Source organism: Pantherophis guttatus, chromosome 1 (assembly GCF_059756535.1).
Source record: "Pantherophis guttatus breed Tessera chromosome 1, ASM5975653v1, whole genome shotgun sequence".
Taxonomy (NCBI): Eukaryota; Metazoa; Chordata; class Lepidosauria; order Squamata; family Colubridae; genus Pantherophis; species Pantherophis guttatus.
This window is the reverse complement of record NC_142063.1, coordinates 68,822,676-68,841,783: the sequence shown is the minus strand read 5'-3', so window position 1 is coordinate 68,841,783 and position 19,108 is coordinate 68,822,676. Positions and strand designations below refer to the sequence as shown.

At 40.0% G+C, this 19,108-nt stretch overlaps 1 protein-coding gene across 1 annotated transcript in view; it reads left to right on the top strand.

Annotated features, from left to right (window-relative positions):
- The first annotated feature begins 8,165 nt into the window (after positions 1 to 8,165).
- RPAP1 (RNA polymerase II associated protein 1) overlaps positions 8,166 to 19,108 on the top strand; it is a 62,151-nt gene continuing 51,208 nt past the window's right edge. Inside the window, exons 1-5 of the mRNA XM_034417803.2 lie at positions 8,166 to 8,337; positions 9,823 to 10,060; positions 15,663 to 15,808; positions 16,750 to 16,842; positions 18,240 to 18,399. Coding sequence (XP_034273694.2) covers positions 9,871 to 10,060; positions 15,663 to 15,808; positions 16,750 to 16,842; positions 18,240 to 18,399 — 589 coding nt within the window. The 5' untranslated portion in view covers positions 8,166 to 8,337; positions 9,823 to 9,870. The remainder of the gene's footprint in view (positions 8,338 to 9,822; positions 10,061 to 15,662; positions 15,809 to 16,749; positions 16,843 to 18,239; positions 18,400 to 19,108) is intronic.

Here is a 19,108-nt window from a genome sequence, read left to right as displayed (position 1 = left end):
TTTATCTGAATGGTCAAACAATTGGCAACTCCAAATCTCTGCTAACAAATGCATAGTCCTGCACATTGGCAATAAAAACCAGAACATCTAATACAAGCTGGGTGGAAATGATCTAAAAGATGACCCACACTCTGTCAAGGACCTAGGAGTACTTATTTTAAAAGATCTAAGCCCCAGAGCTCACTGTAACAACATTGCTAAAAAGGCATTAAGAATTGTCAACCTTATTTTACGAAGTTTTCTCTCTGATAACACTATACTAGGGCATACAAAATCTTTGCCAGACCTATCCTTGAATACTGCTCACCTGCCTAGAACCCACACTGTATTTCGGACATTAATTACATCCATTACCCTTGGAGGGTAGAGCCGAGGATTTTGTACAGTATCTGTATGACAAAATCGCTCAGATTCGGGAACATCTGGACTCTGACTGGGTAGATTCAGCGGGGAGGACAGAGGCAGGTCTTGTGAGTATTATCTGGGAAGAGTTTGATTCTGTGACGCCCGAAGACGTGGACAGGATACTGGGCAGACTGAGCGCAGCCACATGTTTACTGGACCCGTGTCCCTCCTGGTTGGTGCTGGCCTCTCGGGAGGTTACACGAGGCTGGCTCCAGGGGATTATAAATGCTTCCTTGAGTGAGGGTGTCTTCCCTGCCGCCTTGAAAGAGGCGGTGGTGAGGCCTCTCCTCAAGAAACCTTCCCTGGACCCGGCAGTGTTGGCAAATTATCGTCCAGTCTCCAACCTTCGCTTCATTGCGAAGGTTGTTGAGAGTGTGGTAGCGCGACAGCTCCCCCAGTACCTGGATGAATCGTCGTATCTGGATCCGTTCCAGTCGGGCTTCAGGCCTGGGTACAGCACGGAAACGGCATTGGTCGCGTTGGTTGATGATCTCTGGAGGGCTCGGGACAGGGGTTGTTCCTCTGTCCTGGTCCTATTAGACCTCTCAGCGGCTTTTGATACCATCGACCATGGTATCATGCTGCACCGGCTAGAGGAGTTAGGGGTGGGGGGCACCGTCCTACGGTGGTTCTCCTCCTTTCTCTCTGACCGGTCGCAGTCTGTGTTGACAGGGGGGCAGAGGTCGACCCCGAGGCCCCTTGTATGTGGGGTGCCACAAGGGTCGGTCCTCTCGCCCCTTCTGTTCAACATTTATGTGAAGCCGCTGGGTGAGATCATCCGTGGTTTCGGGGTGAAGTACCACCAGTACGCTGACGATACTCAGCTGTACATCTCCACCCCGGACCACCCCAATGATGCCCTTGAAGTGATGTCCCGGTGCCTGGAGGCCGTGCGGATCTGGATGGGGAGAAACAGACTCAGGCTCAACCCATCCAAGACCGAGTGGCTGTGGTTTCCGACATCCCGATATAGTCAGTTGGCGCCATCACTGACTATTGGGGCCGAGTCATTGCCCCCCACGGAGAGGGCTCGCAACTTGGGTGTCCTCCTGGACTCACGGCTGTCTTTAGAAGAGCATATGACGGCCGTGGCCAGGGGGACTTTTTATCAGGTCCGCCTGATTCGCCAGTTGCGTCCCTTTCTGGATCGGGACTCGTTAAAAACGGTCACTCATGCTCTTGTCACTTCCCGCTTGGACTACTGCAATGCTCTCTACATGGGGCTCCCCTTGAGGAGCACCCGGAGGCTCCAGCTGGTCCAGAATGCGGCCGCGCGGGTGGTTATGGGAGCGACGTGGCGCTCCCATGTGACCCCCCTCCTGCGCGAGCTGCACTGGCTCCCGGTGGTCTTCCGGGTGCGCTTCAAGGTTTTGGTTACCACCTTTAGAGCGCTCCATGGCATCGGACCGGGGTATCTACGAGACCGCCTTCTGCTACCAATAGCCTCTCACCGACCAGTACGCTCCCATAGAGAGGGGCTCCTCAGGGTGCCGTCGGCCAAACAGTGTCGACTGGCGGCCCCCAGGGGGAGAGCCTTCTCTGTGGGGGCACCTACCATCTGGAACGAGCTCCCCCCAGAGATACGGAAGATCCCGGACCTGCGCACGTTTCGCCGTGCTCTCAAAACTTTTCTATTTCAACAAGCTGGCCTGGCCTAACTCCCCTCTTTTAAATTCTTAAATTTTAAATTTTTTAATTCGTGATTTTATAAATTGGGTGTTTTAATCTGTGTTTCGGCCGAAATATTTAATAATTTTAAGGGATTTTTAATATTTGTATTGTCTGTATTTTATCTTGGCTGTTCACCGCCCTGAGTCCTTCGGGAGTAGGGCGGTATAGAAATTTGATTAATAAATAAATAAATAAATAAATTAATACATTGGAAAGGGTCCAGATGTATTTTACAAGAAGAGTACTCAACTCCTCTGCTCGCAATAAAATTCCTTATACCACTAGGCTTGAAATTTTAGGCCTGGATAACCTTGAACTACTTCGTCTACGTTACGACCTAAGTTTAGTACACAAGATTATCTACCATAATGTCCTACCTGTTAATGACTACTTTAACTTTAACTGCAATAACACAAGGGCTATCAATAGATACAAACTAAATGTATTCCGCTCTAATCTTGATTGTAGAAAATACGACTACAGCAATAGAGTAGTAAATGTCTGGAACACTCTACCTAATCCTGTTAGTTTCTCTAACCCCCATACCTTTTACCTTAAACTGTCTAATGTGGACCTTACACGTTTCTTAAGAGGTCCCTAAGGGGGCGTGCATAAATGCACCAGCGTGCCTACCATCCCTGTCCTACTGTCCCCATTTATATGTATTCAATTTATGTATTTATGGCTATGTTTTGCTGATTTATATCCATTTATTTGTGCCATTTTTCATGTCTCCATGTTTATGTCTATACTGATACTGTTTCCTTGTACTTGTTGACAAAATAAATAAATAAATAAGAAAGAAAGAAAGAATCTGGGGGAAAGAAGCAGAGTAGAAAGCTTGCTATGATCCTGTGGAGTGACCACTCGGTGGGATTGATGAATTGACCTCCGAAGACCCACAGGCCTTCTATTGACAGCAACTAGGACCAATGGAGGCATTTCCCTTGCCCTCTCTTTGTAGAGATGCATTTCCCATTCTCTTTCATTGCTGAGGCAGAATAGAAGCTGGAAGTGCAGCCAATACACTTTTTCTGCCAACATATTTTCTGCCTTCTTCAGCACTGGAGAACAGCACTACTGCTGGGCTGAGAGGTCCTAAATGATTAAAAAAATCAAACCGCTGGTCTGAAGAATGTGCACACGAGCAACAAAGGAAACGAAGGTTGGAGCACAGCTTGGTTAGTCTTAGCCCACCAGTTCATAGAATCATAGATTCATAAGGTTGTAAAGGACCTTGGAGGTCTTCCAGTCCAACCTCTGGCTCAAGGCAGGAGCCTTATACCATCTTAGTCAAATAGTTGTTTTAAAACTACCTGCGATGGAGCATACACAACCCCAGGAGGCAAGCTATTCCATTGATTAGTTGTTCTCATTGTCAGAAAATATCTCCTTACTTCCGTGTTGGATCTCTTAACAAGCTTCCACCCATTATTTCTTGTCCTGTCCTTTGGTGCTTTAGAAAACAAACAATTCTTTGTGACAGCCTTTGAAGTACTGGAAGCCAATGACCATGTCCCACCCAATTCTTCTCTTCAATAGGCTAGACCAGGGGTGTCAAACTTGATTTCATTTGAGGGCCGCATCAGGGTTGTATCTGATCTTGGAGGGGCAGAGTGGATGTGGCCAGGGTGGGCATGGCCAACTCAACATCACTGGTATTAGAGTGCCTGTGGTGGCCTGAGCGCTCTGCCAGCGAAAATGGGCTCCTGAGCTCCATATTTGGCTGTGATGGCTTCCTGCAACCCTCTGCCAGCGAAAATGGAGCTCGGGAGGGCCACTCTCCCAAATTCCGTTTTCGCTGGCAGAGGCACCATGGACCGGTCCTTTGTTGTTTCCAGGGTGGCCCCACGGGCCAGATCTAAGCACCCTGCAGGCCAGATCCTGCCCCCGGGCCTTGAGTTTGACACCCCTGGACTAGACATACCTAGCTCTTCTACTGTTTGTCCTATGATTTAGTATCCAGACACTTTATCATCTTTGTTGCTCTGCTTTGCAGTCTTTCCAGGATCTCCACATCTTGTCTGTATCATAGCAAGCAGTATTGGTCACCATGTATCTGAATATCTGGAAATATGATGAAACTGAACAGAGATGATTCAAGATTTGGTTTGATTGGGGAAATGGTTTTTTAAAAATCCAAGCTTCATACTTAGGTCCAATATTTTGTAGATGCACACAATGTCATCTTCAGAAAGAGGATATATTGCTGCAACATCAGTTAAGAGTCTACCTATTTCTTCCTGATCTTGGCAACAGCTGCTGTTACTGTTCTCTTTCTTGTTCCTCCAGATGCTGCTAATGTTGTGTGCATTATATTAAGCTGGTTTGAGCAGGTTTGGAGTAACAGATACGGTGGTACTGCTATTGTATTTTTAGCAAATGTAGCTCTTTTTGCTTCCTCATTGTGCTGAACTAAGTTCTGGGCTGTTCTTATGCCTACCCTTAGGCTATTTACTGGAAGAGGGATTAAAGAAGGATGCAAAATAAACATGCTTCAATCTTTTCACAAGACTCAGAAATGTTCAGGTTGCATTTTTGATTAATAGTGTTCTCATTGTTGTACATTGCTCTTTCAGGTTTTTTTAAATATATGCAGGTGCAAACTAGAAGGTATGACTTTATATAAACCTCAGAAAGCTATTTTGAATACATCATAGTTTGCCATTGATGTCCAAAATCACATTAGTCAGTTTTACTTGCTTACAGATTAAAAAACAATTATCATTGATTGTCCTAAAGATGCTTTTTCAAGAAGCAACTGGACTTCCTTTTTTTTCCTTTGAAGATGAGAAGCAAAACGTCTTCAAAGAAAAACAAAGTTGTCTCTTGAAAAAGCACCTTTGGGACAAACCTGGATGGCCTGAATGACTGAGAATCTTCATAGACATTCTCAGTGGTTCTTCACCTCAAATATATTTTTCCCCATCTGCAGACAACAGAAAGCAGAAAACTTTCCATTAGCCTTAGTTCCCAACATAAATTTGCAGTTGACATCAGTTTGCTCCTTTTTGAGTCTTTTGCAATTGGCTGGAAGGCAAATGTATTAGAAGGCAGAAATAAACATACCATACAATCTTGACAGGTTAGAGAAATGTGCTGGAAATAACAGAAGAGAGTTGAACAGGCATAAATGTAAAGTTCTCTACTTAGGAAAGAGAATCAGATATAGAGGTATAGGTTAACAGTAGTACCTATGAAAATTATTTTGGAATAATAATTACTTTCAAATTAATAAGAAAGGGAAGAGATTACCAAAATGACTTATGAAAATATAGGCCACATCAGCAAAATATGGTTTCCAATCTATGAGAAGTAAGAGGTCTACCTTTTTTTTCTGTATTGGATTGTATTGGATTGTACTTCAAAGATTATATTCAGTTTTTGGGAACCAACAGGTTCAGAGAAAGATAGTAAGAGTGAGTGGGGAATATATCAGCCTTCTTTGGGTATGTACGCTGTGCTGAAAACCAGGATTAAATCAAACCAATAACCTGAAAGAATGTCACACTAAGGTCTTTGTTATTTCAGAGGGCAGAATATGAATAATGGTCTTTAAATTACAGGAAGTATATAACAATGGGATTGTTATTAATAATTTCCTGATAGTCCAATTTTATAGTGTCATGTTGTAACTACAGAGGCTGAGGTTCTCCTTCACTAGATATTTCAAACAATTATCTTGGTTAGTGTGGATGCTTTAATTTAGACCCTGCATTCAGCTGAATGATCCTTCGAATTTTAAGATTCCCATTTAACTGAAATATTTTAGTTTATAATACCAGCTGTAATGTTGTAATCCATGCTTATCACCCAAATGATCTCAGGCATGCAATTAACACAAGCTATGAAATCCTACTTTCAACTACACTCACTAAAATTTAGGTGATAGTAACTGAAATTTTTTGATGCATTTCAGAACTTTATTTCATAACTAAATTGTACATGATCAATTCATGTGTATATTCATCATCTCTACTCCAGAATACCTGACAACTTTCTTTTAGTTGCATAAGCACACCACATACTTATTTTGTTTTCTCTAATCACATTTGTTAATTTAGTTTCCTTACAATTTTCTCATACTTGTAATCCTCTATATGCCCTCTATCTCCAGTTGGACCCAAATGTTGACCTGCTTCAGTCATGGATTTGGTCAACCAAGGCTGTAATTCTTTTTGGTAAGATAGATAAAAGTGTAGACTATGCAACCAATGTTAGTTGTACTCATGCCACATGCAATATTCCACGCTAATGGTAAAGTCAGCTCCAATCAGTTTTGGTATGTTTTGGCTATGACACAAGTGCAAGCCGCCTTGAGTCTTTGGAGAAAAGCGGCATACAAGGTGGACAAACAAACAAACAAACAAACAAATAAATAAATCAAAGCCCAGTTTTATCCCAAGCACACCTAAGTTAAGAAAGCTAAAGTCTCTACTCTAAAGACTGTCTTGCATATTAACATACTGTTGCCTATATCCTATCAATTAGGAGGCATGCGTGTTGTACTGACAAATTAATATATACTGTATCTAAGATACAAACTGAAATATACTTTCTTTTTGCATGAATCAAGTGGTGAAAATTATATTTAATCCAGTTTTGCCTTCCGGCTTCCTGGTAGAAGTATTGAGGTTGTGCTGGGAATTTGGGAAATTGGAGAGCACAAATTGGGGAAAAACGATTTATTTCCTTGGCTTTATCTTGGCTATACACATACACAGAGGCTTACAAAATGCAGCCAAATCATCAGTGTTATGGGTTGAATTATTAATAGGAAGATAAAATACAAAATATCTGAAAAATTAAGAGCATTTGTATATTATGTATTTGAAGTATATTATGGATTTGTAGTTCAACAGATGTCTATGAAGATTCTCAATTATCCAGGTCACAGTTGTCCCAAAGGTGCTTTTCCAAAAGGCAATTGGACTTCCCTGGTTTTTTCCTTTGAAAACATTTTCTTCTCATCCAAGAAGCTTCTTCAGTTCTCACTGAAGAAGCTTCTTGGATGAAGAAGCGAAACATTTTTGGGACAAGCTCAGCCAATATTTCGTTTGCACTTAGTTCCATATAATATGAGGAATTATATCTTTCAACAGTCTTCTCTTCTCCGACACATATATACTCGGTGGCTCCAATCACTCCTAAGAATTTTTCCTTCCAGATCTCTTATCTTCTTAGTTGCTCTCCTCTGGACATGCTTATTTACCAATGTCCTTCCTAAAATGCAATACCCATAAATCAGCATAACTTTCCAGATACCAACACAGTTTACAAACAGTGCTTTTTCCTGAATTTGACACTTGGCTTCTCATCCTTATTGATTTAAATAAGGGTGAGAAGCCTTATTGGCTTCTCAGTTGTGAGTTTTGCAGTGGATTGCTCTTTCTTTTTGGCACCCTTTGATAAGATAACAAATTCAATACCAATGATAAGGCAACTGAAGTCAAATTTCATTTTAATTTCTGCCTCCTAAGCTCACCTTCATCCATCAAAGTAAGGAGAGGTAACCCTGAAATATCACTTCAGTTCCTTGCCTTGCATAAAACAATCTTTGCACTGAAATTCAAAGCCCTTACCCTGAATAAACTTGACAAAGTCTGTAGCCCATTAAATCAGGATTTGCTATGAAGACAAGTTTGTTTGTTTGTTTATCAAGCATATATAAGATAACAGATATAAGTATAAACATGACTATGAATACAGGAAATGGATACGAATAAATGGGGATAGTAGGCACGTTGGTGCGTTTATGCACGCCCCTTATACTTATTTTAATCCCAATAAATATTTGATATAAGAAGTCCTGCCACTTAGAAACCGATGGTGATACGAATTTTTGCCCTTGCTAATTCTTTTTAACACTGTGTTGTCAGAAATTAGCATTCTTTAAGAAATTTGAGCCTGACATTTATGGAATGATTCCCCGCCCCAAAATTCTCTCCAAAGCATTCAACAGACGGTGATAGCAGTCACAAAAACTCCACTTCCATCAGCAACAGCTCTCGTATTCCCGCCCCTCTCCTTCGCTCACCAATCACGAGAGAGCCGAGGGGCGCGGCATCTTTCTAAGGGACCTCCCCTGAGAGCACCGGCCCCCTCCTTTTCCCCCTGACTTGTGCGCGCCTTAAGATGACGTCCTTCTGCGCGTCTAATTTTGGTTTCTAGTGTCTCAGAGCGTGAGAACGGCGAAAGGCGGACGAGCCCGGGAAAATCCGGGCGGGTAATCTTAAAAAGAGTTTTGTAGGTTGAAGCAAGGTAGGTTGAGCCTCTAAAAATTGGCCCGCGTGGTTATTCTCGGTGGAACGAAGATTTCCTTTGATTCCAAGGAATCCCGTTCCTTCCTTTAAAACAGTGTTTCTCAACCTTGGTAGCTTGAAGATGGGTGGACTTCAACTCCCAGAATCCCCCAGCCAGCAGCGCTGGCTGGGGGATTCTGGGAGTTGAAGTCCACCTATCTTCAAGCTTCCAAGGTTGAGAAACACTGCTTTAGAAGGAGGCGCATGAAAAAAAGAATCGAGTCCTATTTTTGTTGCTATCCCGAAATAGCAACCCCAGCTGCAAAATAAACTTGCTCCATTCACTCCCTCCCCGCATCCCTTGGTGGAGAATGTTACTGTAACTTACAGAAAGTCCTTACTTGCAATGCTTTTTGCATGCTTTCATTCTAAACAGCTGTATCAACACCTCATCTATGATGGTCTTTTAGCACTCCTGAAAATGATTAACAGTGATAATCTGGGGAGGGCAATAATGATGTGATATAGAATTGAGATAATATAACGCGCAAGGCGTTTTCCTAAATAAAAGTACATTTTTCATTTTTCTTTCTTTCGCTATTTGCCTTAGGTATGCCATTGATTCTTTTTTGAAACAGAAGCAGAATTCCGTTCCTTTCTTTTAGAAGGAGGCTCGTGAAAAAAAAGGATCCAGGCGTATTTTTGTAGAGTGGAACATCCCCCCCCACCCCCCAGTTTTGCTTTTTCATTCTGACAACAGAATTGGTTGCAGTGAGAGGCACTGTGCAGAACAGGTGTCTGTTTTCTGTTGTGCTCCAAGCCACTAAAACACATCTGTCAAGTGTACAGAAATAGCCACTGGACTCCCTTAAGTTTACTCATGCAATTAATTTGGTACTGAAATATAAACAGTCACGTTTCTTCTGCACATAGCTGGCTATCTGTGCAGTAGTGGCTTTTTGAAGGCTTATTTCTTAAGCCTCTTTTATACCCTGCTGTACTTTTCCGAAGTAGACTAGCTGTTGAAATGTGGTTAATGCTTCTTCCACTGAGTTTGAAAGCTACATAAATACTGGAGACAAGGCATATGGGGGGTGGGGGGGGAAGTCACCCATTCTATGACAGAAGTTTGTGGAATAGTCAAATCGAAAGCAGATATGTTGAAATTCTGGCTCCATCCCGAAATAGCAAAATTTCAAAAAACTTGTTCCATTCAAAATAACAAAAAACTTGTTCCATTCACTCCCTCCCACATCCCTTGGTAGAGAATGTTACTGTAACTTACAGAAAGTACTTACTGCAATACTTTTTTTGTGCAATACTTTTTTCATGCTAAACAGCTGTATCATCTATGATGGTCTTTAAGCACTCCTAAAATGGGATATTAACAATGATATTCTGGGGGTAGCGATAATGATGTGATATAGAATTGAGATAACTCATAAGGCGTTTTCCTAAATAAAACTACATTTTTCATTTTTCTTTCTTTCACTATTTGCCTTAGGTATGCCATAAATTCTTTTTTAAACAGAAGCAAAAACATAGACATAGGATGTTGTCAAGGCCTAAGCCTGGAGAGTCAGAAGAAGATCTGCTGAGATTCCAGAATCAGTTCCTGGAGACTAAATCTTCCCCAGCAGTTAAAGTAGTAAAGAAAGCAGATAAAAGAAGAGGCGATGTGGACAGAGACAGTGATGACAGACGTCCATTGCCGTGCAGTAGGGATGTGGTGATGCTGGATGGTATGTTCCTTTCAAATTATTTTATGCAGATTATTGACAATGTTAAAAATGGATATAGCCAAAACCGTGTCATCTTGTTTGTTAGAATTGTTATATTTTCATGGCATTCTGATAATGGTCCCATCTACATTTGATATGATAAAATTCCTTATGTAGTTTAATCTAGAGTAACCTTTCCTAATCTAGAATCATCCAACTCTGGTATACTATAGCATCTGACTTCTTTCTTCTGCTTCACATTGATCTTCTTGGTTGAAGAGTCTGTTTGATTTCATCTGTGCTTGCCATTTCATCCTATATAAGCATTTTTACAGTTGAACTTTACAAGGTACATGTAAACTTTTAGTTGGTTGAGTCAGAGTTTTTTGAGTCATTCCTTTAGTTGGTGACTTTATGCATGTACGTAATTCTAGAGCTGTTCTTGCAATGGTGTTGGTACTGCTATGTACCTGGCCATCACAACTGCAGATATGATTCTTGCATTTTCTCAGCAAGAAATGCACCTTCATTTATCATTTGGTCTAGTCTTGCAATGGAAGTAACCACTGTAGCATTCTCATCTGTACAGTATGGAAATCCTGTTTATGTGTGTTTGATGCTGGGCAGTGTTCTACTCCATACATTGCTACTAGTCTGATGATCATTTAGCAGAGTTTGGATTTCAGGAACAATATAGAGCAAGTTACTTGTTGCATAGAATACCAGTAACTTTGTGCCACTTCATCCAGGCAGTATTTACTTATATTTGTCATTTAGTAGCCTGTCACACTTAGAAGCATGTATAACCCCAGGTATTTGAATGATTATTTTATTTAATTTGATGCTATCTTTCTTGAATGTATCATTGGTTTGGAAACAGCATTTAGGATATTAAATATTCTTCATATTGAGCTTTATTCCAAAGTCATTTTGATGCATATCTCATTCCTATATTAATTTCTCAGGTTCCTTTACATTTTGCTAGCAATCATGACATCATCATATATAAGTCCATTAGTGTTGTAAGGTCTGGTCACAGTGTCATATAGAGAATGAAAAACAATAATGAGAAAGTAGATCCCTGGGACACACCTAGGAAGATTATAAATGCATTTAAATGTCTGGCAGCATTATTTACTAATCTGGTAACATTGTGGTTCAGCAGATGTAGGTCTTGAATGCATTATACAATCTAAATGATAGGTAGATGAAGTCATATGGCATTTGGCCGAATGCTTTTTCTAGGCCTGTGAATGCCAGATGTGTGTGTTTTCTTGTGTTGCTCCATCAGTAGATCAGCAGCATTTATTTTGTGAGTTTTTCCAAAGTTCTTCATAGAGCCACACAGGTTTGACAAAATGGGGATGTCTCAGAAATGTGCATCTAATATATATTCAAAAAAAAATTCATGGTGAGGGATAATAGCCAAGCTTGTAGTTTGAGCAGTGCTATACATTGCCTTTGTCTTTCCTGATTTGTATTTTTGTATAGCTCTGCCAGATTGATTTTCTTCTAAATTTTATTGAGCGCTGTAAATTATTCTGCTCTTTGTGCTTCAAGTAGCTTCCAGATTTCAGCTGGGATGTTATCCAAGTTAGTCACTTTGTTGTTCCTCCTCTTGCAGATGGCAGTTGAAACTTCTTCAATACTGATGGCAAGTAGCAATCCAGAAACAGGGTCAGTTTATCCAATAGTGGAAGAGGGAACTGTTTAATGCAGCTTATCTCAACATAGTTCCTACATTGACAGTGTAGGTTCTAGCAGTCATTTGTTGTTATCTTCGATATTGATGACTTGTCCTAAATTTTGGGTGGAGCATAAGCACGTTTTAGCAAGGTAGTTGACTTTTTTGTCCCATCAGATTTGTCTAATTGGTTGTATAGATCTTGGTATTTTCAGCAGTCACTTTTTGTTTTGCAGCAAATGTTAGTTTCTGATATTGCTTGTGATTATCTGCATTTGTTGTCAGACAGATTTTGTAGGCATTTCTTTTTGCCTCAATGGCTTGATCCCACATAAGGTTTGTTTATCAATGAAGTATTAGCCAGATTTTCTGTTTCCTAAGAGGGCTGCGGCACAGATTTTAATGTCCAACTAGCCTATTCCAAATATTTTTTTTTGCTGAAGTTTTGTAGTCAATGTTCTCAGTAAGGCTTCAGCTAGGCCCCATGTTCTGATGATTTGATCTAATGGGAGGCCTTATAGAAGCTATAAGATAGATCTAGGTGTCAAGCACTAGTAGTCAATGTTGGATAAGTATAGTTTCTGAAAGAATAGTATCCATGACTGTCTTCAGCATATGTTTCTGTGCTATTTTATAGTCAATTTGTATAGCTTGATTTCCGTTCCTGGAAATTATGAGGTAGTTACAACTGCTGTGTTATAGGCTTCAGCATATTCCAGGAGACTTGTGCCATCTTTATGGTATTCTTTAAGTCCTTATCCAAAATTAATCTTTTATTTTACCTAGACATCCAGTCTGTGGCACATAATATGAAATAATTGTCAAAGTACAGATATCCATGTCAGTATTGATGGATATTAGATCAGGGGTCCCCAGGCTGTAGCCCACTACCAAGCCATGTCCCATTTGGAACCGGTTCACGTGAGCGGCTGGTTGGCACATGCATGCTCACAGTTCGACTTGCACGAGTGGAGGCCGGTGCACACACAAGCACACAGCTCAACTTGCGTGAGTGGTGGGCCAGTTTGCCTCTCCCCCCCTCTTGCCCGGCCGCCAAGCCATAAAGGTTGGGGACCGCTGTACAGGTAGTCCTCGACTTACAATAGTTTATTTAGTGACCATTCAAAGTTACAACAGCACTGAAAAAAATGATTTATAACCATTTTTTCACAGTTACAACCTTTTCAGCATCCGCATGATCATGTGATCAATATTCAGACGCTTGGCAACTGGTTCATATTTATGTGTCCCAAGGCCATGGGATTCCCTTTTGCCAAGCAAAGTCAACGGGGAAGCCAGATTCACTTAACAACTGGGTTATTAACATCAATTACAGTGATTCACTCAACAAATGAGGGAAGAAAAAATGGAGCAAAATTCACTTAACAAATGTCTCACTTAACAGAAATTTTGGGCTCAATTGTGGTGGTAAGTAGAGGATTACCTGTATTAGATCATCAGAGATTGGCTTCACTTCAGTTACATTGTCCCAGTTTCTAGCTGATGATAATAGGCACAACATTTTGTTTAACCTTAGCGTAGTAAATCGGCTTGTAAACGTCTCTGATATCCTTAGCTTTTGCATTGGCTCACTTTGTCTCATACATGCGACATCGACTAATTTGTGGAAATGGCCTGTTAATATGTCTATTTTGATATTTGCTAGTCAAATTTTATATATAGGATCTTGCTGTTTTTGTTTTCATTGGATTTGCTTCTTTAGTCTACTATGCCTTGGGTAGGTAGCCTAGTATTCTAGTTATCCCATCCAGATGATAGCATACACATCATTTGTGGGGGATGCTCATGCCGTTTGCTTGTGAAAGTAAATCATCAGTGCATGGTGATGAGAGATTTCTTCCACAGCCAACTTGTTGCAGAGGCTGAGACTGTCCACTGGTGGTCTTATGTATCTCACGATGGACAGTGATTAATAAGATTAAGAGCCTCGGTGGTGCAGCAGACTAAAGTGCTGTTTAATGCTAGCACTTAGCTGCCAGCTGCCTGCAATTAGTGCAAGTTCGAATCTCACCAGACTCAAGGTTGACTCAGCCTTCCATCCTTTCGAGGTAGGTAAATTGAGGACCCGGATTGTGGGGGCAATAAGCCAGCTTTGTATAGAACAACACACTTAGCGGGGGCCGAAAGCCCTAATCAGCAGGTATATACAAAAAAGTATGCAGGCTATTGCTATAATGCATTGTAAGCCGCCCTGAGTCTATGGAGAAGAGCGGCATATAAATTGGACTAATAAATAAATAAATAAATATGTGTGTTTATATGTATGGATATATATGTATGGATATATATATATGGATAAATATGTATGTGTGTATAGATATAGCATGTGTATATGTGTGTTATGTATGTGTACACTTTTGAGAGACGGCAACAATTTCATTTTTAATGTATGCCAGTATGCCCACAGTGTGCCCACAGTAAAAAATGACAATCAAGATTATCTATCTACATATCATTTGAAGCTGCCTAATAAACATAATAGCTATAAACTGCTCTCTGATATGAGGGTGTTCCTCTGTCTATGACTTTGGAGGCATGCTGTTCAACCCTGGTGAAAAAATTGATGGGTATTATCCCTTTTCCACAGAGTCAGTTTGGTGTAGTGGTTAAAGTATCAGGGTAGAAACCAAGAGACTTGGAATTCTAATCCCGTTTTAGGCACAAAGTCAGCTAGGTGACTTTGGGTCAGGCACCGTCCTTCAGCCCTAGGAAGAAGGAAGCCATGGTAAACCACTTCTGAAATCTTGCCAAGAAAACTGCTGGGACTTGTCTAGGCAGTTGCCAGGAGTCAATACTGATTTGAATCCCCCACATATTGTTCCCTGAAATTGGTATTCAGAAGTTTGTTACCTCCAAGCAGAGTTAACCTGTGTCTTGCAAGACCAGTAGCCCTAGGTTGACATGTCCTCCATGCATGTATCAATCCCATTTTAAAGCTAACTCAGTTAGTTGTCATCCGCAAACCTTGGAACAATTAATTCCATGTTTTAATTATGTTTTATGTTAAAATGCTTTTTTTAAAAAAAAAAAAATCTCAGTGATCTTCATTGGGTGATTTTAGCATTTTGAGACTTTCTTTCTTTATCCCATGCATGATTTTATATTCCCAGCCCTGTCCCTGCTCACCTGTTTTCTTTTTCAAGCTTAAAAGTTCCAGATGTTCTAACCTTTCACCCTAAGGAAAATCTCTGAATCCTCTGGTCATTTTGATTGTCCTTTGATATAATTGTATGCACTTAAAATCTTTGCAAAGTGCATTCTAATACAACTTGTTTTGCTTTGATTTGAACTTTCTTTCTGAGAAGCCTACATCAGCCAGTTAATTAAGAACCTTGAATAAAAATTACTTTGGCTGAGTTCACTTATTGTGCTGAGCCACAATATGATCAACATGATTTTGCTCAGTACAATGTGTGAACTTTGGTATTACGTTTTGTTAAATATGATTAGCTATTATCACAAAGTAAATGGCTATGGCTTCTTCAACAAATCATGTAATAAAAAGCTGGGTTAGTACAAAATGTTTGTTTCTTAATTTTATATTGCTCTAATCAATACCACAGTTACCTAGGATTTATTTTTCATTTCCTATCCTTGGAAGAAGAAACTATTAGGTAAAGGTAAAGTTCCCCTCACGCATATGTGCTAGTCGTTCCTGACTCTAGGGGATGGTGCTCATCTCCATTTCAAAGCTGAAGAGCCAGTGCTGTCTGAAGACATCTCCATGGTCATTTGGCTGGCATGACTAAATGCCAAAGATGCACGGAACGCTGTTACCTTCCCACCAAAAGTGGTCCTTATTTTTCTACTTGCACTTTTTTTACTTGCTTTCAAACTGCTAGGTTGGCAAAAGCTGGGACAAGTAAACTATTAGGTCACTAATTTTCTACCTATTCGTTATTTTCTTTGGTTTCTCAGATTTTCCAGATCTTCTTCCACCTTTGACACCAGCTCCTCCAAAGAAATCCAGATTCAAAAGTGCCCATGTCCATTTTGATGAAGATCCAGGGAAGCAGTTGGATTGTAATGATCAACATATCACAGCAGTCTTAAGCAAAATCATTGTATGTCATATTTGTAGGAATCATTATAAAAATAAACATGACTGATGACATGTTTAAAACCAAACTATATGGTCTAAAAAAAAAGTAAAGTAAAATGATATGTATCAAAGTAATGCAATCATGACATCTCTTGAACATCTCAATTTTGTAAGGTTTATAAGATGTGCATAGTCGATCATGCTTTCTCATATTTGTTTAATTTGTAATTCAGTTGTAAATATAAACCAGGTTGGTGTGAGAATTTTTCAAGATCTGGCCACTGGATCTACAGAATCTACTAAACCATATGATTGGTCTCTTGCTAGCATTTACAGTGATATATCACTGGGATGTCATTCCAAGCTTTATAGCAGAGATTGATATTACCTTTGCTGCCTAGGATTTCTTTAGATGGAGGTTGATTTTTGGAATATTTTGTATGACAAAGAAATGTTTTCCCACTAAGGTGCTCCTTTCCTAAGTTGTTTTTAGATAGAATAGACTTGATGGTTGTAAGATGAAGATGGGAAGATAAATGGATAGTTTTGTTCAACCAATGGGAGTTGCTTTGTGAATCTGTAATGTTTTCTGCCTGAAGCATAGCCATTGCTTAATGGCTATGAATAGCTGCCTGTTTAGTTTTACAAGGAGACCATTCCTAATCAAGGGGGAAGTGAGAATGTAAGTGGCCATGAGAGTTATTTCAGGTCTATTAAATTCTCACTGAAGAAAATTGAATTTGAATCATCTGCATCTGAGTCTCAACTCTTTCTGCCAGGCAATTTTGTCCAAACTTGGCAATTTTAGGACTTACAGTACAGACTTCAACTCCCAGAATTCTGAGAGTTAAAAGTCCACAAGTCTTAAAATTGCCAAGGTTGGATACTCCTGGCCTAGGCCATACTAACCATCATAGTTCAGATAAGTAAGACTCAAATGTGTCATCTCTTTATCTGTGGCAGGAACATGATACTAGTGGTGCCAGGGTGACAATGCCAGTGTTCACGGGTGATCCGTTTCCCAAAGTTTTTCATCGATCTGAAATAAAAACTGAGGTAAGAAAAATCAGCATCGTATTAAACAATTTGCTTAACTCAACTAGTTTTGCCTTTCTTTTTTGTTCTACTAATTTTAACTTTACTTTTTAATTCTGAGTTTTGTGCTGAGATTCAAAAGTATTGTCCGCAGATGGATATTTATTATGTTCTTTTGTTGTAATAATGTTTCACGGAGCACCTAAAGTTTCAGCAATACTACTTCAGTTTTGAAGGAGGCTGTGATGATGGCTTGATTCAGAGGACCTGAGCTGATTGAAAGGACCAGCTAAGGAGGGGAAGTAGAAAGGAGGAGCTACTGTGTCAGGAAAAATAAATACTGAGAGTGAGATAACCATTTGGTCCATTTCTAACTAGCTCCATCTGCTTCAGGGTGTCTCAAGTATGTCTCTTCTACAGGAAAGTATGGTGATAGAATGAGAGATAGATAAGGAATAAGAAAGGCAACCTGGGACTTTCTAGAACTGCAACCCCCACAAATCCAAGCTTGCATGATCAAAGGCAAGACATAGGAATTACCCTAAACAGCTAGAGGGCATGATAGGAAGAGGGAGCCAAGTCTGTCAGGTTGATTTATGGGCAGGAACTCTTGTGTGCACTGGAGTGGAAGAAATTTTCTGGATTTTAGCCTGAGGTTTGATTCCTGAACATTGGTCAATCTCCTTTCATTGAGCTATGGATTACAAAATAAATGTTTCTATCTGTAGGAAAAGAGCAATGAAGAATTGCATTTTCCCCCTTATATCGCAACCATCTAAGCTTTACTTGAGTTGTAATTAGTGTTTTGGGATACTGAAATGCCAGCCTCTGGATACCAAGGAGGTGATTACTGAAGAAGATGCTACTGCAGAATTCATTGAAAATGTTTATAATTATGGAGTCATCTTTATAACTAAAAATATAGGAAAGCAGAGTTCCTATATATTCCTATTAGGGAGCAAACCCCTACTAAGAAAGCATAGCTCAGATTAAACCCTAGTAAAAATCCATAGGACTGCACCATGGATCGGAGACCATATATTAGTATACATTAAAGAGAGCAAATATGGATAATACATATTGATGTGACTGGATGAAGTGGCAGGAAATTTAGTGAGTTGCATATGGTCATACAAGTGGGATCTCTAAGAAAAGCCAGCTAATAATGCTTTACATGAAGTTAGTCTATTCTGTCTTCTAATCATGCCACACCCCATGGCCATTTTCTCTTGGAATATACATTTTCTATATGTGTCTTAAGAGTTAATATTAGTTTTGGGGTTTCTGTGGTCTTGCTGCCATCTCTTTCTTATACATTCATTGTACCTATACATATATCTGTACTTATTAATACCCACTGTAGCACAAAAACGTGGGAAAATGGTGAAGTTTTGATTTGCTGTGTTGTCTTCCTGCAGGTGAAATCAGTACCTGCAAAGAAAAGCATCTTTGCTCAGAAAATAGCTGCCAAGAGGGCCTCTAAAGGAGATTGGACACCTCATATTGCTGTTCAGCACTCAAATTCAAGACAGGTCACTTCACATACTTTGGAGGTACAGATCCGTGAAGAAAATGCAGGTGAATGTTATGATGGGCTCGGAAAGCCTTAGAGCTGCTTATGGAGGTGAACATGTGAGAACAAATAGCTCTTTAAAAGTGGATGGTTGCCTTCAAGATCTCTTTGACACTGTGGGTTTATGCACGCTTACTGAACTCAGTGTGATTTATTTCAGAGTATAAACCTTCTTAAGATTATAAATTAATCCAAACAGCTGTAAATGACTTCCTGCATTCCCGAAAGTGGGGCAGCCTTTGCTGATTGTCATGCTGAGATTTTTGTGACATATCCTTTCCTTTTATAGGAGAATTTCCTCATGCTTTGGGGATCACTGCCATGGTATATAAGGAGTTGTCCTATTTTAATCTAGTTCTGATTGCTACAATCCCTCCTAGCTATGACACCCAAGATTTTCCAACCTTTTCCTTTGTCTGAAAAGGGAATTTAGACATAACCTTTGATAAATTAATACAATTCCATTTCAGATTATAATCCGAATTCCAAATAAAAATTGTATACCTGTACAAGGTATACTGTACAAGAAAGGAGTAAAGTGTTGTGTTGCATTTAGATACATTAATTTAGCTATGTATTGTTTCCTTAACCACAACACAATTTCAGACTTTCTTCCTCACTAAGACATTGCATTCTGCCACCCTGCAATTTTTATAATTTAGATTTGGAAGGCTGCCCAACTCAATCGTTTTACATCTATACGTATTATTGTGT